The sequence below is a fragment of the Peromyscus maniculatus genome, chromosome 2, assembly GCF_049852395.1.
Source record: "Peromyscus maniculatus bairdii isolate BWxNUB_F1_BW_parent chromosome 2, HU_Pman_BW_mat_3.1, whole genome shotgun sequence".
NCBI lineage: Eukaryota > Metazoa > Chordata > Mammalia > Rodentia > Cricetidae > Peromyscus > Peromyscus maniculatus.
In genome coordinates this window covers 31,815,827-31,838,563 of record NC_134853.1, presented here as the reverse complement: position 1 = coordinate 31,838,563, position 22,737 = coordinate 31,815,827, and the positions used below count along the sequence as shown (strand labels likewise).

The following is a 22,737-nucleotide window of genomic DNA, read 5'->3' as shown; positions in this document are numbered from 1 at the left end:
GAGGGCTGCTGTGGGGGTGCCGTGGACGGTGCTCTGGTTCACTCACCTCACTCACCCTTTGCTTTCTTTGCTCTTAGGTGGGCTGGGACCAAAGGACCAACAGTTGTGAATTCCAAGATTTTAAGGATAACTGTGGTACTGGTGCTGACTGTCTACTCAGACACTTCACTCCCAGGCTTCCCCTGCAGCTGAAGGAAGGGGCTTTATTGAACTATGCATTAAAGACGATCCACATAAGCCCAAGGATTTTCATGTCCATATGAGAGCACACTCTTTCCAAGATTCTCAAATGAACTGCTTTTGCAACATCAAAGGACGTAAATAGAGGGATAGCAAGCCTCTTGCCAGTTGGCTCCCAATAATCAACTCCAGGATCAACCACCATTCACCAACAACACACGTGGAAGCTTTTACAGCATGACAGGAGCAGAGGAGTGAGCTAACAAAAATGAAGGGCAGTGACAAGGTAGTAGCTCAAAGAACCGAAGAATCGCTGAATACAGATTATATGTAGATCATTCTAAAGATGAAATGAATATGTACCAAAGTTCTTGTTCTTGAGCTACTTGCATTTATTGTATTGATTTTACCTAGTAGTGTAGCATTTGTGCTAATAAAGACACAGACTAATTTTTAGAATTCTTTTGTAAGTGGTGAGACATTTGAGGTAGCTGAGTGCGAACAGAGTAAGACCCAGAAAGAGCTCCCTGGAACTCCTCCTTCCCAGGCCGCCTCCCAGGAGCTCCTCCTTCCCAGGCCACCTCCCTGGAACCCCTCCTTCCCAGGCCACCTCCCTGGAACTCCTCCTTCCCAGGGCGCCTGGCAGTCCCTTTCTGTACGCTCTTAGTCTATGCTTACTGATGTTTGCTTCTCCATTAGCCTTTTCAAATCTCCAAATCTTGGAGACATGATTGCTAACACTGCACTACATCTGCCACAAACATCTACTGAGACCTCCACAGCGGCAACAGAAACTGTTAACAGTTATGTTTTAGTTCTGTGCCAGGGACTCGAGGCCTCTGTGTGTGCTGGCTACAAATAGACAAATCAGCCAAAGCCAAAACAAATCTCACAGCTTCAAGAAAATAAACACTACGTTTCATGCATGAAGAAATAAGCTCAATTTGAACCGTGTACCTACTTCAAGTCATCACTGTAAGAACAGTGAGGAACAGGCGAGCACAGGAAGACAACTAATGCGCATTTCCAGCAGTCAACAGCCTAGCTCCTCCCGGGTGGCTGCAGATGGTCAGAATCTTACAAAGAAAAAAGTTCGCATAATAAACTCAATAAAGTGTTCCTAGGATTTGAAAATAGCAATACATTTAAAGAATCTTAATACCCAGTAATTAACATAAAAAATTACTAAGTTGGATTTTCCCTAGAAATGTAAAGGTAGTTTTAAATCAGAACATAGTTATTATAATTTGCTGACTAAAATTAATCATTTATGTAATGAATAAATGCAGAGAAAATAATTAAATACTAATTATAACTATTAGTAAGGCAAAGAAGAAGGAAAGGAGAAATGGGGAAGGGGTGTCAACATGAAAGAAAAAAATACAGACCTGCATTCATCACGGGCAGATGCAAAAGCAACAGCAAAGTATTAAAAACAAAGCTGAATGCACAGATTGGCAAATAAAGACGCGTGGGCAATAGCAGCAATAAAGCCATGTGTGCAGCACTGGTAATAAAGCCGTGTGCACAAGATTAGCAATCAAACCATGTGGACCACATTGTGAAATAAAGCCATGTGTAAAGGATAGCTCAACACGATCAAACAGGGCTTGAAGAGAAAAGGAGGATCTGCCGAAACTCTTAAACTAGAAATACATAAATTCCCACAATCTGATACGAAAATCTACATAACACCTACAGTTAGTACTTGACTTGCTAGAAAAAGGCAGAATGTCTGCATTTCTCACTTCAAGCCAATAAGAGTTCCTCTAAAACTGAAAAGAACTGTCTATTGAGTAATGAGATGTTTACATAAAAAAATCCCATAGACTATATTTCGTGTGTGTATATACATATATATACATATACTACTGAAATTGAAAAGTGAATTTAGCAAGGCCATATGACCTAAGATAATGTGTGTCGATTCTATGTCTACACACTAAAATTCTATTCTCTTGCAGCGCTAGAGGATCAAACCAGGACCATAACACACACAGTAGGCAGACACTCTATCAACGAGCCATATACTCAGTCCTTGTTTGGGATGTTTTTGTTTGTTGTTTTGTTTTATTATTTTTTAAAAAAGTCTTACTATATTGCCCTTGCCCACTTCTACCTCCTCAGTGCTTGGAACATAAAGAATGTACCACGACAGTAACCACAAAATGATTTTTAATATGAATTATAAAGCTATCAAAATGCATAAAATATCCAGAAAAAGCACTTGACAAAAATATATGAGTGCCATACCCCAAACTACAGAATAAGGCAGAAAGAAATTAAAGACCTAGAAAAATAAAGATATACCACTGTTATGGGGTGGAAGACTTGGTACTGGTGAGACCTTGATTCTTCCACACTGATGTAAAGAGTCCATGCAAATCTGAGTGTAGACGGAGGGTACTTCTCTTCAGAACCTGAGACATTCACTGGAAATCACACTTGGGCACACAGAAGAACTAGCCATTCAGAACCATCTCTAAAAGGATGACAAATGTGGCCATTTACTGCCTACTTTCACTAGTTACTATGTATTAGGAGTAATCAGGACTGTAGCACAAATAGAAAAATTTTTAAAGTACAGAGTAAGGGGCACAAAAATAGACTTAATAATCATACTCCCACTTACTTTTTAACAAAAGCAACAAAAATAACCTCATGTAAAAGCAAAGTGCTTTCAATAAATTGTACCATTACAGCCATTAACAAACAAAATAAAGCTACTCTAAACTAATTTGAGCAAGATTATAAACTTAAACATAAAATCTAAAACTCTGAAATTTCTAAAAGAAAACAGAGATTAGCTTTGTGACTTGAGAACAGGATGTTTCTTAGGCTAGAGAAAGTAAAGTCAGAAATGTAAAAGTAAGTATTAACATGAAAAATATTTGTTCTTCACCCCCATTTCCTGAGAACCCTGCACCCTTTATGTCAACCTCAGGTAGGAACGAACCCCAATCCTGCAGAGACTCCTCCCCACCTGCCCGAGGACCATGCCACCTATAAACTACATGTAGATCCCAGTGAGCTTTCCACACACTCTTAAGAATCATCTAACTGTACAGGTTTGTGCCTGTGCTCAGAAGTTGCACCTAGGCCTGGCTGAACTGAGTCCACTGGTGATACCACATTCATACATCAACACTGTGTTGTACCACTATTGAACCCCAAGCACCAGTCAACCGGTCCATAGCTCAACTAATCAGGGTAACAGCACAGATCCATTCAACAAAGGTGGGACAGACAGCCATACTAAGAAGCACAACCAACAACCTAATTCCAGATGCCTAGGTACCATTGTAAAAATATAAGAAAACATGAACACCCAGGGCAATGTGTCTCTCCTCCAAAACTTAGTACTCCAACAGTAATGTTCCCTGAGAAAAGCAACTTAGAGGACATATAATACAATGAATTCAAATAGCAATTATAAATATGTTCAAACCAACTATGTTCATAGCAGCTTTATTTGTAATAGCCAGAACCTGGAAATAACCTAGATGTCCCTCAACTAAAGAATGGATAAAAAAAAAAAGTGGTACATTTACACAATGGAGTATTACTCAAGGACACAACGGAATATTATTCAAGGACACAATGGAATATTACTCAAGGACACAATGGAATATTACTCAAGGACACAATGGAATATTACTCAAAGACACAATGGAATATTAATCAAAGACACAATGAATTATTACTCAAGGACACAATGGAATATTACTCAAGGACACAATGGAGTATTACTCATGAACACAATGGAGTATTACTCAAGGACACGATGGAGTACTATTCAAGGACACAATGGAGTATTACTCAAGGACACAATGGAATATTACTCAAGGACATGATGGAGTACTATTCAAGGACACAATGGAGTATTACTCAAGGACACAATGGAGTATTACTCAAGGACACGACGGAGTACTATTCAAGGACACAATGGAGCATTACTCAAGGACACAATGGAATATTACTCAAGGACACAATGGAGTATTACTCAAGGACACCAGGAAATTTGAAGGCAAATGGATGGAACTAGAAAAAAAATTATCCCGAGTGAGGTAACCCAGACCGAGAAGACAAACATGGTATGCACTCACTCATAAGTGGATACCTAGAGAGACTAGGTATCAAGGAGGATTCCTGGAAGTGAAAATGGAAGAGACTTCGTGAGTGGACTGGCGAAGGGAACATGAGCGATCAGGTTGGGAGGGGAATGGCAGGGGGAGCGGGTATTTCAGGGTCATGTAAAAACTTGGCAGAAGGGAATCTCCCAGGAATCTAAGCTGCCCAGCTTAGACTCTTTAGCCACAGCAGATCCACAGCCTGAACTGGGCATCTCCTGTGAGTAGACTGGTGCCTAGTTCAATTGTCATCAGAGAGGCCTCATCCAGCAACTGACAGAAACAGATGCAGACCCACAGCCAAACATTAGATGGCGTTCAGGGGATCCTGCAGAAGAGGAGCAGAAAGGGTTGTAGGAGCCAGAGGGGTCGAGGACACCACAAGAAAACCCACAGGATCAACTAACCTGGGCTCACAGGTGCTCACAGAGACTGAACCGACAACCAGGGAGCCTGGATAGAACTCATCTACACTCTCTGCGTATATGTTACAGTTGTGTAGCCTGATCCTCTGGTGGGACTCCTAACAGTGGGAACAGGGACTATTTCTGACACTTTTCCTGGCTTCTGGGACCCTACTCTTCATACTGGGTTGCCTTGCCCAGCCTTAACACATGGAGAGGTGCTTAGTCTTGCTGCAACTTGATATGCCATGTTTTGTTGATACTCATGGGAGACCTGACTTTGCCTAAACAGAAACAGAGGGAAGTGGACTGGGGAGTGGGAACAGAGTGAGGATGGGAGGGGGGGTCTGAGAGGAGAGGAGGGAGGAGAAACTGCCCTGAGATGTAAAATAAATGAATAAATAAATTCATTTTTAAAAAAATAAAGAAATACGTTCAAGCAACTCAAAGAGGATACAAATAATTGATAAAATACAGACTGCAAAAAACACAGATGTTTGAATGAAATAAAGCAAATAATTCAAGATATGGAAATAGAATTTTGTAAAGACAGAATTTCTGAAAAAAAGTCAAACTAAAAATGTGAACAATTCAATAAGTCAACCAAGGTCAATGGAAAGCCTCAGACAGAATGCACCAAGTAGAAGTGAGAGCACCAGGCCTTGATAAGGTGGACAAATTGAATCACTTGGTCAAAGAAAACATTACATCTAAAAAGTCCAGGATAGAAAATGCAGAAACTCTGGAACACTATAGAAAGACCAAACCTACAAATCACATACAAAGAGAAGAAATGTGGGCCAAATTTCAGAAAATATTTTCAGCAAAATCCTAAGTTAATTTTACCAAATTTAAGGAAAGAAATACCTACCAAAGTACAAGAAGTATACAGAACACCAAATAGAATCAGAAAAGAAACTCACTATCACACAATAAATTAACACACTAACTGTACAAAACAAAGAACATATTTTGAGAAATACCATGTGAAATATAAAGGCAGACCGAAAATTAAAACTAATTTTCAATAGTGACTTTAACAGCCAGAAGGGATTGGACCTATATTCTACAATTTATGAGAGACCAAAGATGCCAGCCTGGACTAGTATACCTGTAGTGGGTAGCCATTCCAGCTTGGATCTGGAAGTTCCAACCCCCATTGAGACTCTGGCAACTATCACACCTAAGAGGCGGGGCCAGGGGAGGCGCTGGAGACCCGAGAGCTGGATGGGCCAGCGCTCTCTCTGGGCCAGGACCCTGAACGGTGGAGGGTGGACCGAACTCTAGAGAACACCGCTGGACAGCGATATACCTTCCCCAGACCCTGCGACCTACCTTTCCCTTTTTGTAAGTTACCCAGTAAATAAATCTTCCTTTTAACTAAGTGGAGTGGCCTTAATAATTTCACCAATATCTGGCACCCAACGTGGGGCAAATTCCAAAGGCCTGGGTGGCTCCCGCCCTCTCCTCCCTGGCTGGCGAGTACCTAAACCCGCCTGCAAAGTTTCATATAACCAGGGAACGCCTACACGGTTCCATTCCCGAAAAAGGGAGCAGCTAGTCCGGTCTCAGTTCCCTAGCTTAGTCACGAGACCAGCGAAAGAGGCACTCCCCTGCTCCCTGGCCTGCTCCCTGCATGCTGGCCCCACACCATATCTCATTACAGATGTTTGTGAGTCACCATGTGGTTGCTGGGAATTGAACTCAGGACCTCTGGAAGAACAGTCAGTGTTCTTAACCTCTGAGCCATCTCTCTAGCCCCCCATCAGATCTCGGGTCTCCAGGCACCTTCCCTAGCCCCGCCTACGCGTGACAGTTGCCAGAGTCTCAATGGGGGTTGGAACTTCCAGATCCAAGCTGGAATGGCTACCTACTACATATACCCAAACAACTATCAACTGCAATCAAAGAAAGAAAAACTTTCCATAATAACAACAGGTTAAAGGAATTTCTGCATACTAAGCCATCTCTACAGAGACATTAGAAGAGATGCTTAGGTATGAAGAGAGGAATAAACACGCCCAAGAAGGCACAAGGAATAAATACAAAATTCTCAAACAGTTAATAAAAAGAGGTCTATGAAAACACCACAAAACAACAAAACGAAATACATATTCTTCAACAACAACTAACAACATTAATGTCCTGATTTCCCAGGAAAGAGACACAGACCAGCAGCCTGGGTTAGAAAACAGGATCTATCTTAGATCTGCTGCCTCCAAGAAACACACCAAACCAAACAAAGAAAAAAGGAAGGAAGGAGAGAAGGAAGGAAGGAAATGAAAAGTTGTTATTGATTAGGACAAGTCCTTTTAAAAACTTTTGTTTGGAATATGTAATTCTATCTCAATAATACAAAGGCAGTATGATAGGAAAGCTAAATAGAAAACTGAGGGAAGAATGTGTATGGCCAACAAATCACAAGACAAGAAGTGTTCTGCATCAATAGTGAACAGAGAAGGGCAACTGTAAGCCAAAGGAGAAAAGACGACGACATCAAATGCTGGTGCACGCGGTGGTTTGAATAAGAACGGCCCCCACAGCCGCACATATTTGAATGCTTAGTCACCAGGGAGGGGCACTACTTCTAAGGATTAGAAAGTGTGGCCTGGTTGGAGGAAGTGTGGCCTTGTTGGAGGAAGTGTGTTGCTGAGGGTGGGCTTTGAAGTTTCAGAGGCCCAAGCCAGGTCCAGTGGCTGTCTCACTCTCTTCCTGCTGCCTGCAAATCCAGATGTAGAATTCTCAGCCTCTTCTCCAGCACCATGTGTGCCTGCACTCTGCCATGCTCCCTGCCATGATTACAGTGGACTAAACCTCTGAAACTGTAAGCAAGCCCCAGTTAAACACTTTTCTGTTGTGGAATATTATTTTAACTATGTAAAGATGTGTTATATTTGTTTATGCTACAGAATATTTAACTGTGTAAAGGTGTAAACTGTGTAAAGGGCAGAGAAAGGATAGGCAGGGCTGGGAGGCAGAGAGAATAAATAGGAGAAATCTAGGTGCAGGGAGAAGAGGAAGAAGGCGATGGGAAAAAGACAGAGGGAGACACACTCCTGGCAAGAAGCTGCCTTTAGCCAGCCAGCCACGAGAAGCAGTCAAAGTAAGACATACAGAAAGAAAAAGGGTGAGAAGCCCCAAGGCAACAGGTAGATAAAGAGAAACAGGTTAAGTTAAAAGAGCTTGCCAGAAACAAGCCTAACCTAGGCCAAGCATTCAAAACTAATATTAAGTCTCGGTGTCATGATTTGGGAGCAGGTTCGTGGCCCAAAAGAAAAAGCCTGGTCCACTTTCCTCTATAAGAGTTGCTGTGGTCATGGTGTCTCTTCACAGCAAAAGAACACTAAGACAATATGTAAATAAAACAACTGGAATCCCTCATCCTGGTGTTAGTAGGAATGAGAAATATATTTTACAACCGCTCTGCTAGACAGTTTAGCAGTGTTTATTAAAAATTAAAAGCTCATCTGTCCTATAGCACAGCAACTCCTCTCTTGTATTTGCCCAAAAACATGAAGATATTTCTTAAAGGTCTTATGTTATGTACTGTTCTCTGAAACAGTGTGCACAACCAGAAATAGCTCGGGCATCAGACCAACCAACTGTACTACTCACACAACAAGACACTCGCAGAAAAGGACTGAAAGAAGAAAAGGAACAAGGTGCTGCTCTGTGCAGCTAGGTGGGCGAATCCCAACACTAATCACGGTAAGTAAAAGAAGCCACTTCACACGCAGTGTTTACAAAATGAATTCTAAAACAGACAAGACTAATATGGTACTGTAGCTTCACCGGATGGTGGGGAGGTAGCAGTAAGACACAGACTGAAGAGAACTTTCTAGAGTGGTTGAATAGGTTGGCAAATTACATAGGCAGATAATATATTTATCAAAACTCCTTAAGTTGCACACTAAAATTTGTACAATTCACTGTATGAAAATTTTAATTTTACCACAAAGGAAAATAAAACCATAAATACAAGCTAAGTTCTTGCTAACGACAAGGAAGCACGGATGTCTAGAAGAGAGTGGTAGACTGCTGTCTATTTGATAAGAGCGTGACATGAAGTAAATATGTTAAATACCACTGCAGAATCGATGTAGTGGAGTCTCAAGTTAGATGCTGGGCAGTGGCGGTGCACGCCTTTAATCCCAGCACTTGGGAGGCAGAGGAAGGCAGATCTCTGTGAATTTGAGGCCAGCATGGTCTACAGAATAAGTTCCAGGACAGCTAGGGTTGTTACCCAGAGAAAACCCTGTCTCAAAAAAAAAAAGAGAAAGAAAGAAAGAAAGAAAGAAAGAAAGAAAGAAAGAAAGAAAGAAAGAAAGAAAGAAAGAAAGAAAGAAAGAAAGAAAGAAAGAAAGAAAGAAAGAGAGAGAGAAAAGAAAGAAAGAAAGAAAGAAAGAAAGAAAGAAAGAAAGAAAGAAAGAAAGAAAGAAAGAAAGACAGACAAGAGAAAAAAGAAAAAGAACACTGCCAATGGCACTAGACAGATGGCTCAACATTAAGAGCACTTGTTGCTCTTGAAAAAGGTCCAAGTTCAGCCTCAGCACCAATATGATGACTCACAACCATCCTTAATTCCAATTCCAGGGGATCCAATACCCTCTTCTTAACTCTGTGGACACCAGGCATACATCCAGTGGACATATATACATGAAGGCAAAACATTCATATACATAAAATAAATCTAAATACAATTTTTAAAATACTTTAAATTACAAAAGATCACCAGAAATGGTGGTCCATGCCTATAATTTGAGAATTCTGGAGACAAAGGCAGGATGACCACAAATTTAAAGGCAGCCTGGGCTACATGTCAAGCAAGTTTCAGGTCAGCTTGAGCCATGAGACCTGTCTCAAAAAAAAAAAAAAAGTCAAAATCAAACAAGACAAGAAGTAGTGGTGCACGCCTTTAATCCCAGCACTCAGGAGGTAGAGGCAGGTGGATTGGCCAGCCTAGTCTACAAAGAAAGTTCCAAGACAACCAGGGCTAAACAGACAAACCCTGTCTCAAGAAACCAAAGCAACAAATAAATCAAACCAACTGTGCACTCGTGTACACACACACACACACACACACACACACACACACACACAAAACTACCTCTAAAGAAAAGATGTGTGTGACTTTTGGATAAAATTAAAAACTATAATAATAATTAAAAATTATATTTATATTATCCTCAGGTAAGACTCAATATTATAAAGATATAATTTGTTCTAATTTATTCTATAAATCCAAACATATTCTACCCAAAATTCTAAAAAAAAAAAAAAAAAACTTTCCTGAAACCTTGAGAATCATGTTCTAAAGTGAATCATGTTTTAAAAGGCCCCCACATGGCAGTAACAACAGTGAAAGGAAGTGTGACCTGTCCTTTAGACAGAGAGCCTTCCTACACAGCTAAGGAGTACTCAGCGACATGGATCCTCCCTCCCGGAACAGTGTCAGGCTTAGAAACAGTACGAGCTGCCTCGACACAGTCTACATGAACACTAACTACAGAACGCTTCCTCAGCTACACTGTAAAAAATATTGAAAATAGATCCCCCACTTGAACAGAACATACACAATAAAAATCAACACTTAGTGCTGTAGAGATCCAAATGCAAGAGCAAACTTTCAGATATTTTATGATCTCACTTAAAAGGAATGTCATCATCTCTGTTACAGTGTCATTAAAACACAAAAGCCCAAATAGAAAATAGAAAAATTCTATTAGTGCTACATTAAAATAATAAAATTCTGTTGAATAAAATATAGCACAGGAAATGGCAATGTAAACAACCAACGATGGAATAGAGAAGTCCTTGACCTGCTACTCAAGCGAGCACAAGGCTTGGGGTTGTGAAAGACACTCTACAAATCAATACAAACACACAGACAAATTGAAAACACCAGGGAATAGGCAATATTTATGAAAAACAAAGTCACAAAAGGAACAAAAATGTCACGTCTGACTAGTAACCAGGAAAATGCAAATGTTAGCCATGTAAGAACACTTGAAGTACACCAAACTTAGAAACATTAAACTTTACCAAGGGCGGCAACAATAAAGGTAACTATTGTAATTCATTATAGGCAGGATATGAATACAAACAACCACTATGGGTTTAATAAAATGGCAATACCCAAAAAAGGTTAATTCATGTTTTAATATGCTCTGACCCAACAATTTCAAGCCACAGAAAAATATTCAGACACACGTAGAAAGGCGCAAACGAGTTGAGGGCAGCAGTCTGGAAGGTAGCGTGCAAAGGAGCAGCGGTCTGGACAGGACTGCTCAACAGAAAGAGGTACATACATACAGTGAGGAACTGTGGCCACGAGTTCCTCACTCGGCCACGGAGACCTGGAATTCACAGCTGCTACGTACACCGATGAGAGCCCAGTCACAACACCATTACTACACATTAAACAAGAACATGCATACTTCTATATGCAAGGATACAGACAAGCTTCTCCAGCAGTTTCTGTATGGAATGTTAGCAATAAAATGTTTCACATTTGGTGCCAAAGATTGCTCTGCAGTTTAAGAGTTCTTCCTGCTCTTCCACAGGACTCGAGTTTGGTTCTCAACACCAATGCCAGGCTACCCACAAACTCCTGTAAACCCAGCTCCAAGAGAGCGGATGCCCTCTGAGGGCACATGCACTCATGAAAGAGAGAGGGGGGGGGAGAGGGAGAGGGACAGGGAGAGGGAGAGGGGGAGGGAGGGAGGGAGAGAGAGAGAGAGAGAGAGAGAGAGAGAGAGAGAGAGAGAGAGAACACTTGTGCTGAACAGATGGATGGCTCAGTGGTTAAGAGCACTGGTTGCTCTTCTAAGGCCCAGGATCAACTCTCCACACCCACACAGCAGGTCACAACTGTCTGCAACTCGAGTTCCAAGAGATTTGATGTCCATTTTTGGCATCTACACGCACCAGGCATGAATATGGTGCACAGACATACATTCGAGCAAAACACCCATACACACAAAATAATTTTTTTGTAATTTTAAATCAATATAAAAGTATCTTTAATAGCAAGTATATTTTAATAAAATGCATGTACATAAATGTTATACATGGGCATTTAGCATGTAATGTTCAAAATAACATCTTATAGTTTGCATAATATAGATTATAAAAGCATGTACGTGAATGATTAACAATAAATGTGTAAGAATGGCTAAGAATGATAGCACAGAAGAAAATCCACATGTTGAGAATGGTTTATTCGTTACATGTATAGTAGATACTCTTAAAGTAACATTTCAATAGATACAGATCTAAAAGCAGCACAGACATGTTTTATTTGCGAAGGGAAAGGTGCTACTTTCAAAAAGCAAGTGCTGGACGCCATTTTTAAAATTAAGCCAGAAGACTCTTATTAAAATGCATTTGATTCAAAGAATGGGAAGGTACAGTTCAATGCTAGATATCATTTCAATAAACATTTCTAACAGTAACTTTTGTTCATGAAAAAGAAATTACTCCTAAATAACATGAACCTAAGACTGAAAAGACTTTCCAGTACTCCATTTTAGAGTAACTGGAATTAAAGCCGACACCGGGACTAACACCCGCACATGGGCGTAGGGGGCCCGGGAAATACAATAGGCACAGCACAACAACCAGGACGGCCTTGGCAGGGCAGAAATGCTGTCAAGCCCGTGGAACACGGAAGCAAAAGCAATTACAGCAAAGATGCTTGCAGAGTAAAATTACGTTATCAAACAATATTCTTCCACTTTACAATTAAGGCAACCCTGGCTGCCTTCCACAGTGAATGAGTCACTGGGTTAGAGTTGTGGGCGCGCGCACACAGAAGAGTCAACATTTCTCCAAATTCAGCAAGAGCTCAGTCTACTGCTGAGGCTGTCCTCTGTAAGTGGACAACCTCCTCTTCCTCCTTCACACTAATCTCTGCTCTGCAGCGCAGAAACTACCCACAGCGGGTGGTGGCACTCATAGGACAGGCCAAAGGACACCCTGCAGCCTGCAGCACCTCTCCTGGGACTCTTCCTTTTAAAAGCTCGGTGACCAGGGGAGCTTAAAAATCCTTTCAGTCTACTAGGTTATACTTGTCTTCAGCCATCATGGATCTGATCAGAATGAAGTTGCAGTCAATGGCTTGCCATGAAAAGATAAGAACAGCAGCCAAGAGGAACCAAATCACATCCCTGAAAAACAAACCTCAATTGCAGAACAAATGCCTGAACACCCGAACACCAGATGAATGCAAAAATAAAAGTAATTATAATGACTGACAAAATACCATGCTGGCTCCCATTAGTACCAGAACCAAAAAAAGGGGAGTTCATGCACTGAGTTCTGGAATGCACCACTAGACTGGGACACAGGGGGTGAACATCTCATCTCTAGCATTCTAATAGAAATGGTGATTCTGTAGAATGGAGCAGTCTAAGTTCACTCAGAATGGCATATTCCACCCATGAGTGCAGTGCTCAACAGTAGACACTGGGACAGCAGACAGGGAATTAGCTGGGCACCACCAGTCCGGGGACAGAGAGCTCAGGCTTTCCTCAAATTAGCCTAGAAAACTGTAAATGGCTCCTATTGACATACAGTTTTTGATTTAAGTAAATTTTAACTGATAGAGAAAAACTGTACATACTAATGGAGTACCTTACAATGTTTCAGTATGTATAATATGTAAATCAGGTAAAAACATCATGTCTTCAAATATTATCTTTTTTATGGTGAAAATTTTGAAACTACTTACTTCGAAATGCACTATATATATAACTATCATCTCTAAGCACCCTACTATCCAAAACCACACCAGAATGCCTTCATCTTCCTAGCTATGAATACAGTTTTATTAAGGGGATTTAACAGTCTTTTGTACTTTGTACTTGCTGGGGGTGTAGAAGTAGCATACTCAAGATGCAGAGCAAGTACTTCCCAAGACCATCCCTAGCTGGAAGAGCGTCAAAAGACCAAATTGTATCTGAGCTCCAGTAAGATACAGAAAGTTACAAAACTCTTAAGAGATTAGCTGGCAAATAGCAACTTGAAGGAAGGGCATGGAATAAATGAGATACTTACAAAAATGTATCCAGTACTTCAGAAAGTTACAGTACAATTACTAAAAAGCATCTTTAATTTGAAACAAATGTTACAGATTAACAGTAATATAGACTTTCAAGCAAGACGTGTATTTTATATTCTCTCAGGTTTTGCACTGTCTCTTCCCATGTGCATGGAACATGTGTACCATGCATCAAGGCATATCAAACTGTCTTAGGCCATCAGAACCAGGAAGCAAACAGAGAGTAAATAGATTTAAGATTAGAGAGGTCTGAGGGACTGCCACGTGTTGCTTAACTAAATAGGGGCCTGAGCTATCAGATTCTTTGTTCTAATCTGTACTGCCTTTCATGAGAAAAATGGCTTTTGTTGTTCCCTTTTGGGATCAGCCAGCACATGAATAAAATATCTAATACAAACAAGAAATAAAGAAGCTAGCTCACATTAGCTTTTATCCAAGTTACTGTTATTAATTAGCTGAAAATTAAGTCTTATCTACTTATTTTCTAATAATCTCTCTAAGACAGATGATCTTAGTACAAGACTGAAATATGGATCTTTACTTCCAAGCCCATGATATGGTTGTAAAGAATACCCTTTATAGAACCTGTTTTCATGTGATCTGGCCAAGGTAGGAAAATGCTGCTACCGGAACAATGAAAACATACAATTGTTTTTGTAGTGAGCAAACAGTGGACTTTCTATTTTTTCCATCCTTAAATGACTGGCAGAGGATTAAGCCACTGGCCCTAAGTGATGCCCCTGGCTAAGTAAAAATAACTGCTCCAGGGACCCCTTCTTTCGAGGATGCCAGGCTACACTCAGCAGCACACTGTATACATTAGTAACCTAAGAGACACAGAAGCATATGTAGGTGGGAGAGAATAAATTCAGAAGTACATTTCTAAATGACCAAAATGCCAAATATATATGGGTATATTTCATTCTCAATAAGTCTCAAGAAAGTTGTTCCACACAAACTCTTATTACTAAATTTCAAAATCTGTTAGATATCTTGAGAGAATTAAGCACCAATAGATAAGAATTTCTGGGAAGGTACACACTGATTAAAATAATTTTAAAACCTAATTGCCCTTATATAATTTGAAGGTTCAAATCAGGAGGGGGAACATGTTCTACAGCGCCACCTCCTGGTAAGTGGTAAGTCGGAAGCAAGTCCCAGGCAAAGCAGGCCAAGGGTGGCGGACACTTAACAAAAGGTCAAGACAATGGAGCAATGGAGACATAGGGCACCAGCCCTTCTGAACTACATCGTGAGCCCAAAGACAACCATAAGCCCTCTTCCTCAAAAGCTTTCCCAATTAGTAAATGTGAAAAAGGGTTTTTCTGGCCCTAACTGCCCACACAAATAACATTTTAAATGCAAGTTAAAGGTAAGATACCCAATTACTCCTTTCTCTTGTATTCTAGGGAATAAAACTGAATATAAAATGACTCTACTGTCTCATTTCTCAATTGAGCTGAAGAAAATTAAAAGCAGAAGCCTACTTTAAAATATTTGTTTCCAAAAGGTGTGCTTTACAGTACTGAATCCTATCTCCCATTCCCCACCATACTTTTACATTAAAATCTAAGAACTAGAGTCATGTGACCAATGTTACCGCTGACATCAGAGTCTCAATGTAAAAAACTTAGTGCGTACACGTTTCAAAGTAAAATTTACTAATGTGCTATTTGAAGCACATTTTAGCCAAAGGCCAATCAGTTAAGGACAGAAGCACAGGTTTCTGCAATGACCTGTACTATATGCACCATGGTCAACGCTGGAAGAAAACTTGATAAACCAGTTCAATTCCCAACCCCTATAGGATACCGCGTAATCTATTTAGGAGCCCAAGATTCAAGCAGTGCAGTGTAATGATGAGCAACAGAAAACCTAGATTCTAGACTGTGTTCTTCCTCCTACCTGCATTTCCAAAGGCTGAACAAGATAACCTGTAAGCATTAATCCTCTCACCTTATGTAACTAGAAGGTCACAGCAATGTCATTGTGATCTGCACCTAGGAACTAACTCCCCAGCAGTCACAGCTGGTTTGCATGTCACAATGTCCCTACCTCGGTGACCACATGAAGTTAACTTTTCTTTCAGTACCCTGTTTGTCTTTCAGCTGTACCCTGCCATGAGAAAGCAGCACACAGAACCACACTTCTCACTGTGAGGTAACTGTGTGGCACAATGGAACAATCTTAGTTTCTACCGCTGGTGCCTTCCCCCTCACCCAGTCAGAACTCAGGATTTACTTAAAATAATGGCCTGGGAAGAGTAATCCACTCTACCTAATGAAGGCTGGGATTTGGGGGCAGGGGTTAGAATGCAGGTATTTCATTCACAGATTGTGTTCCATTATAGTTATGGAATCAGTATATTAAAATATTGACAACTGAAGATGCTTGTGTTTACTCTAAAATGTGAGCAATATGACATAATAAGTTACTATACAGTCTAGCATTTTCTAAACCTATCAGCTGACTGTTACAACAGTTCATTTATTGTAAGGGTAGGAAAATGAAACACTCTCTGTACTGATTCATACCAATGACAGGCCTCACAAGTGACTTCCTTGGATACAATCAGTTTTCTACTCAAGGGTTTTGTAAAGGATAAAATTATAAGAAGGACTGGGGGTGTTACTCAGTGGGTAGAGCGCTTCCCAAGCAATCACAAAGCTCCCAGGACAGCAGCAAAGAAGACACATTTCTCTAGTAAACAGCTAAGGAAACTCAACACTAAAACCTTGCTCATTAGCTTTCGCTTTGGTACCTAAACATGCAGTGGGCTCTTCTCATTCCTATAGTTCATGTCTATAATCACAGCCATCAGAAGCAGTGGCGGCGGCGCCTGCGGGAGATTAGCTGACTTTGGGGCTAGGGAACCAGAGCATCATTTTTACCTGTACTAAAGGTGAATTAATCACTACAGTGGCCTTGAACTTCGAACTGCGTACACAGAGTTCTTTCCATTAAGAACACAAAATTAGTTCTCAGAACGTTAATGTGTACAAAGGATTTAACTGCACTGCCTTCCCCATTTACATTGTTCATTCACTTTTCTCATCAAATATTTATTGAGCACCTATTATGGAACAGAACTATTATGAACAGGAGCGCTGCATGCATTTAGATAATTAAGACGTAAGTGCTATAAAGAAAACCCAGTTACCTCATCTATTTTCCTGACATACAATATAACCATCCGATGTATTTTCCGACATATAATAATGGCCTGAACGTAGACCGTGGCGCAGAATCTAAATCATTTCTAGTGAAACTGAGAGCTCACATGTGTATTCCAGTTCCAATATTCTAAATATGAGTCAAAGGAAATATAAAAGAAACCGAGAACCGATGAAATATGACACGAAACAGATTTAAAACATCTGTTCTCCACTGCCAGCTAAGCACATGGAGAATAAAGGTGAATACCCAGTCTTTTTTTTTCTTTTTTTGAGAAAAGGAGAAGACACACACACTCACAAACCGTATAGTACTTTATGACACCCCTTCATATTTAAAAAGGCAAACACAAGACATGTTAAGAAAACTAAACAAAACTCCATAATTTTCAAGAACGATGTATCCACTCCCACCCCCGCCCCCGAATACACTCCTCCAAGCTGCTCCTCAACGCTACAGAGCGGGCAGGAACTTACTTTCCCTGACTTTGGCTCAGGGTCAAGCGCCCCGAAATCTGCAAGGAGAAGATAAACGGTCCTCCACGCCCAGCTTCCACTGGGAAAGACAAGGAGGACCGCGCAATGACCTCGGGCAGCTTGAGACCCGATGGCGGTGCTGGGGTCCCCTCTGGCCGAGCCCCACTTCTCCACCTCCCCGCCTGGTGAGCGCGGCCTCGCCCCGCGCACCGGAGCAACGCAGAGGATGGAGAGGCTCGGCGGACCCGCAACCAGACCAGACCTACAGCGCCCACCCTGCTCCCTCCCGCCGCCCGGGCCCTGCTGAGGGGACTCTGACCTCTCCGAGCCCCGGGGCTGCTGCTGCTCCCGCTGCTACCCGTGCTCGGGCTACCGCTGCCCGAGCCGCTGCCGCTGCTGCTGCTACTGCTGTGGCCGCCGCCGCCCTTGGCGTTCTTGCGCGGGGCCATCGCGAGCTTCTCGAGAGGACTGCAGAGGACCGGGGCCTTGCTGAGTGCACTAGGGACACCGGAGATCCGCGACTCCTGCAGCAACGCCTCCGCCTTCACCGCGCTCGCCGCGCCTCGGAAGACTTGCACCAGCGTGTGGCTGCAAGGCGAGAATCGCGTGCGCCCAGCTTGCGACTCCCTGGGTGGACAAGAGCGCACAACTACCCCGGCCTCGGCCCCGCCCCCGCCAGCCTCGGCCCACCCACCAGATCTGAAGGATAGCAATACGAGCCAATCGCGAGAACCACTGACCGGGGGCGGGGCCGCCTACGCTCCCCAGCCATCCGCAGGTCGAAGCAAGTCAGGCGCTGCGCAGCGGCTGCAAAGCCGGAGAGGCATGTGGCTTTTTAGTCTGCTTTGGTCCTCTGGAACGTGGCAAACGTGGAAGCCGGCAGGGCTCTCGCGAGCGTTGCCGCTCCAGCTCCAACGGGATGGGGCGGGCATGGGGGCGGTGCCCGAGAGCAGCGCACCACCTCTTGGCTTCTTCCTAGGAATTTGGTTCCGGTGCCTAAGCACGCACCAGGAGTTCAAGCGTTTTCTTCAAAAAGGAGACGCCACGGTTCCCTAAGTACACTATGGTCGTTGATCCTTTCGGTGTCAAAACAGGGGTCTATGCCATTTGTGCCAAGAGTGTTTTTGGAAAGCCTTAGTTAAGACATTAAAAAATGTTAATATGACTCAAAAACCCCATTTTCTTACCAGGCAGGACACTGATATCTGCCCCGAAATCTACCCCCGCCAGACTAATACCTGGAGTTACTGGAAGTGCCCAGCCATGGATCGCCTCCTGTGCTACCTGCAGATGGAGAACTGGGTATTTTAATTTTTTTTTTTTTTAATGGCAGCATTTAGGCAAACCAGCTAAGGACCATCATGATTTTTTTTGTTTCACCAATTGCTCACGTTGTGTCTGTGGAATATGTGGTGATCTGATATATCGCTGTCAACTTCCAGAGATACTCCCCGAGTTCTGGACCACCTTGTACCCCGCTTGCAGTAGAGCCAGAGAAGCCACAACTTTGGGACGCCCAGTTTTATTCCCCTTTTGCAGCTTGTAGTTTCCTCAGCCACCACCAACTGTTTTGGGTCCCTGACCTCTGCCTTGTCATCTGTGAATGGCTGGGGACTGCCCAAGTCAAGTGTGGAACCCAACCAGGCCAGCGTAGCAGAACAGCAGAAAGGAGGCCTCCTTTTCATATAGCTATGAGATGGGGCAGCAGTCCGTCTTCACTGCATCTCTATCTCTCAGCCTCCCTCTGCCTCCTTTCTTCTCTCTTGGGCGCCCCTCACTGCCCGCAGAGGACATTATTTCAGCAGGAAATAATGATGGGGAGAAGCTGAGAGACAAATCTGATTCATATCACTTAATGTAAGATACTGAAATCTAAACTACAGTTGAAAAATAAGACTTGTTTCCCAAGATAAAACTCTTAGATTCTCACAAAACAGTATTACAGAACTTATGTTTTGGGAGATCTAAAATATCACCCACAAATGTTTTAAACCCTTATTCCCCCCTGGTGATGCTGATTGCAGAAACTGGGGAGTCTTCAGGAGGTGGGACCTGGCTGCTCAAATAGGTCACTAGGAGCAGACCTTGGAAGGTCGTTTTATTAGTCCAGGCTCTGCTCTTCTGCTGTCATAGGCTCCCACTGCTTCTACTGTTATGACTTCCCTCACCATAATAAAGTTTCTCTGGAACTGTGAGCCAAAGTCACCTTTTTCTCCCTCAGTTTATTTCCTTTGGGTATTCACAGCAATGCAAAAGTTACGGATCCAATAAAGTTACAGAGCTGGTGATGGAGAGGTATTCCTGCATTCGGAATTAATTACCTTCAAATTACTCTTCCTACACAAGGCCCAGCATTCAGTAGAGAATACTTCACCTGACTCCCCACTTCCTGGAGCAAAGGCTTCTGGGATCATCTACACCCTCCCTGAAAAAACAGATTGGAACCTGAGTGTGGGCCCTCATCAAAGGTCACAGTTTGGGAAAATCAGATTTCTGTAGCAGCTGTCTCCAAGAGGCCGGAAAGGGAGGCTTTGTCCCCACATTCCCAGAAACTAAAGCTGGTGTTGTCTCTAGCAATAAGGACATAGTCACATCTCCACTCCATTTCCCTTGGGAGCCAGAAGGGCCCCCTTTCCTTTAGAGATCTCCATTCAAGCATACTAGGATTCCTGACTTCACTACAGCAAGTAATTTCAGGATGAGCCAATAAGAACAAAGTTAGAGATTTTATTAAAAGAAAGTTTTAATGTAGATCTTAAGCAGAAGGCTTATTAGAAAGAAAGATACTACAGAGAGAGAGAAATAAAGCACACCCAATAAGACAAGTCCACACTCTAAAAGACAGATGAAATTTGGTTTCTTTACAATGGTGTCTATGAATTAGGTTTCCAATGGGACAAACAGCTGAGGTGCCTATTAAACATCCCAAAGCAGACGCTTGGCAGCCAGGTTCTCCGGGCATCCCTCAGTCGCTACCTCTTACAGAGCCTTCCTAGCTGGCATACCCGCCCCCTACGCTAAACTTCTCCAGCCCAAGGACTGGACTGCCCTCCCCCCAGCTGCCCGTCCCTATATAATCCAACCATTTTGGTTACCTGCCCTTTTGTCTACTCTATTTGGGCCTCCTGGCTTCCGTACCTGGTTCCCCTCTTTCCCCTTTGCCCTTGCTCCATCTCCTCACATGGCTCAGAGACATGTCCACTCTGGGCTCTCCCAGATGTCCCTGCCTCTGGCTGTGCTTACCACATATCTATAATAAACCTTCTCCTCCACCATACCTAGGATCAATCATATCCTTTCCTTTCTATTTCTTTCTTCATTCAATATGAGATTTGTGTAGCTCTCAAGTTACATCTAGAGGTTGCTAAGAAACCACTCCCTTTCTTTTTAACATTGGTCAAAGACTGTAATTTGTAACAGGATTAAAAGCTAAAGAATTTCTCTTAATAACAAAGTTTTACAGTGCATTTATGAGGGGCATCATCTAGGTCTAGGAGAGGGCAGTGCTAGGATGTTGTAGAATATTATTTTAAATAGGCAAAGATGTGTTACATTTGTTTATGCTGCAGAATATTACTCTAACTGTAAAGGTGTGTTACTTGTATTTATGTTACGATTCCATTAGGCATACTGCACACAAACAAGGGCATTTCCTAAGCAGCAGGTTAAAGTAGAGCTAGTTAGTAAGGAGCCTTAACTACTGGCCAAGAATTTATAAGTAATATTAAGCCTCTGTGTGGTAATTTGGGGAGCATCTGCTGGATATTTGGGAGTTGCTGGTAGGACAGAAACTTCTACCTACAATTTATCTCGCTGCCTGGCAGCCCTGCCTATCCTTTCTCATGCCTAGCTATTGACCAATAAGCTCTTTATTAGACCACTCAGGTGCATTAGGCAGGCAAGGTAAAACAGTTTTTCATAATTAACAAATGCCCTTGTTTGTGTGCAGTATGCCTAATGGAAACATGATTATTACAAACCTAGATGAGTATTCTTTTGTAACTAGAGTTTTCCTGGTTCTGCCTGGTCCACAGTCAGGACAAATCTCTCTCACCTGCTAGTCCTGCAGCCACTCAGATCCATCTGAGTAAACACACAGAGACTTATATTGCTTATAAACTGTATGGCCATGACAGGTTTCTTGTTATCTAGTTCTTCTATCTTAAATTAACCCATTTCTATTAGTCTATAAGTTGCCACATGGCTTGTGGCTTACCAGTATCTTTACATGTTGCTTGTCATAGCGGCAGCTGGCAGTGTCCCTGACTCAACCTTCCACTTCCCAGAATTCTCTTTTCTGCTTGTCCCACCTATACTTCCTGCCTGGCTACTGGCCAATCAGCATTTTATTTATACAGAGCGATATCCACAGTATTCTTTCATCTTCTTTAATATAGCAAATTGATCTATAATGAGGGAATGAATTTCAACTGCTCATCATGCATTTGTATATTTTCATATCATGGTATGGAAGGTGTTAGTTACTCTGAGAGCCATAATCATAAAGACAAGTATTATTTTAAATTTCTGTAATGTTTTACTAATCCTTGAGGATTTATAATGTATAAAATGTGTTTTGATTATATTCAAACCTCTTTCTCCCCTGACTCCTTCCAGATCCACCCCCTACAAACCCACCTTCTCCCAACTCCATGAATTCTACTTTGTTTCATTCATAGCCCACTGAGTCCATTTGTGCTACCCATGTGCTCACGAGTGTGAGGTCATCTCCACATGGTTGAGGTGGTCATCTCCACATGGGAGCATGCTTGACCTTACTAGGAGCCATACCCTTAAAGAAAGCTGACTCTCTCTTTTCCCCCCAAAAGGCCTCAACTGAGGCTAGCCCCCAGTTAGTGTTGGGGACTCATAAGCCTCTCCCCTTTCTGTGCTGGAATGTTGACTATCCTGGTCCTGTGCAGGTCTTGTGTGGGCAACCATAGCTACCATGAGTTCATGAATGCAGAGGTCTTACGTCCAGAAGGTGTCATTTTGCTCCAGTCCTCAAGTCCTTTGATTGTCCCAACCCTTCTGCCTCTTCATCTTCTGTGTTTGATCTTTGGCCGTGAGGGGTGAGATAGATACTCATGTGTGGCTGAGCACCAGATGGCTACTCGTTTTTCTGCACTTTGACAGTTGGTTCTGTCCTAACCACACAGACTTCTGTGATGTGTGAGCTGCACTAAATACGGGTCTACACAGGAGCACTTTTAAAGCTTTCTCTACTCAGAGTCTTCCCAAAACAATTTCTCCCCTACTAGTTATAGTTCAACAAGTTAGTGAAGTGTCATTTGCAACAAAAACTTGACTCT

General features: G+C 42.3%; 1 protein-coding gene across 15 annotated transcripts in view; it reads right to left on the bottom strand.

Annotated features, from left to right (window-relative positions):
- Window positions 1–18,280, bottom strand: part of Asph (aspartate beta-hydroxylase) — a 230,008-nt gene extending 211,728 nt beyond the window's left edge. For 5 of the 15 annotated variants that reach the window (XM_076563917.1, XM_076563922.1, XM_042270860.2 and 2 more), the window contains exon 1: window positions 17,745–18,098. In XM_076563917.1, coding sequence (XP_076420032.1) covers window positions 17,745–17,874 — 130 coding nt within the window. In that variant the 5' untranslated portion in view covers window positions 17,875–18,098. Of the gene's footprint in view, window positions 1–17,744 lie in introns of all 15 variants that reach the window. The other 10 variants (XM_076563916.1, XM_076563918.1, XM_076563919.1 and 7 more) reach the window with 4 other exon arrangements.
- Window positions 18,281–22,737: the final 4,457 nt, after the last annotated feature.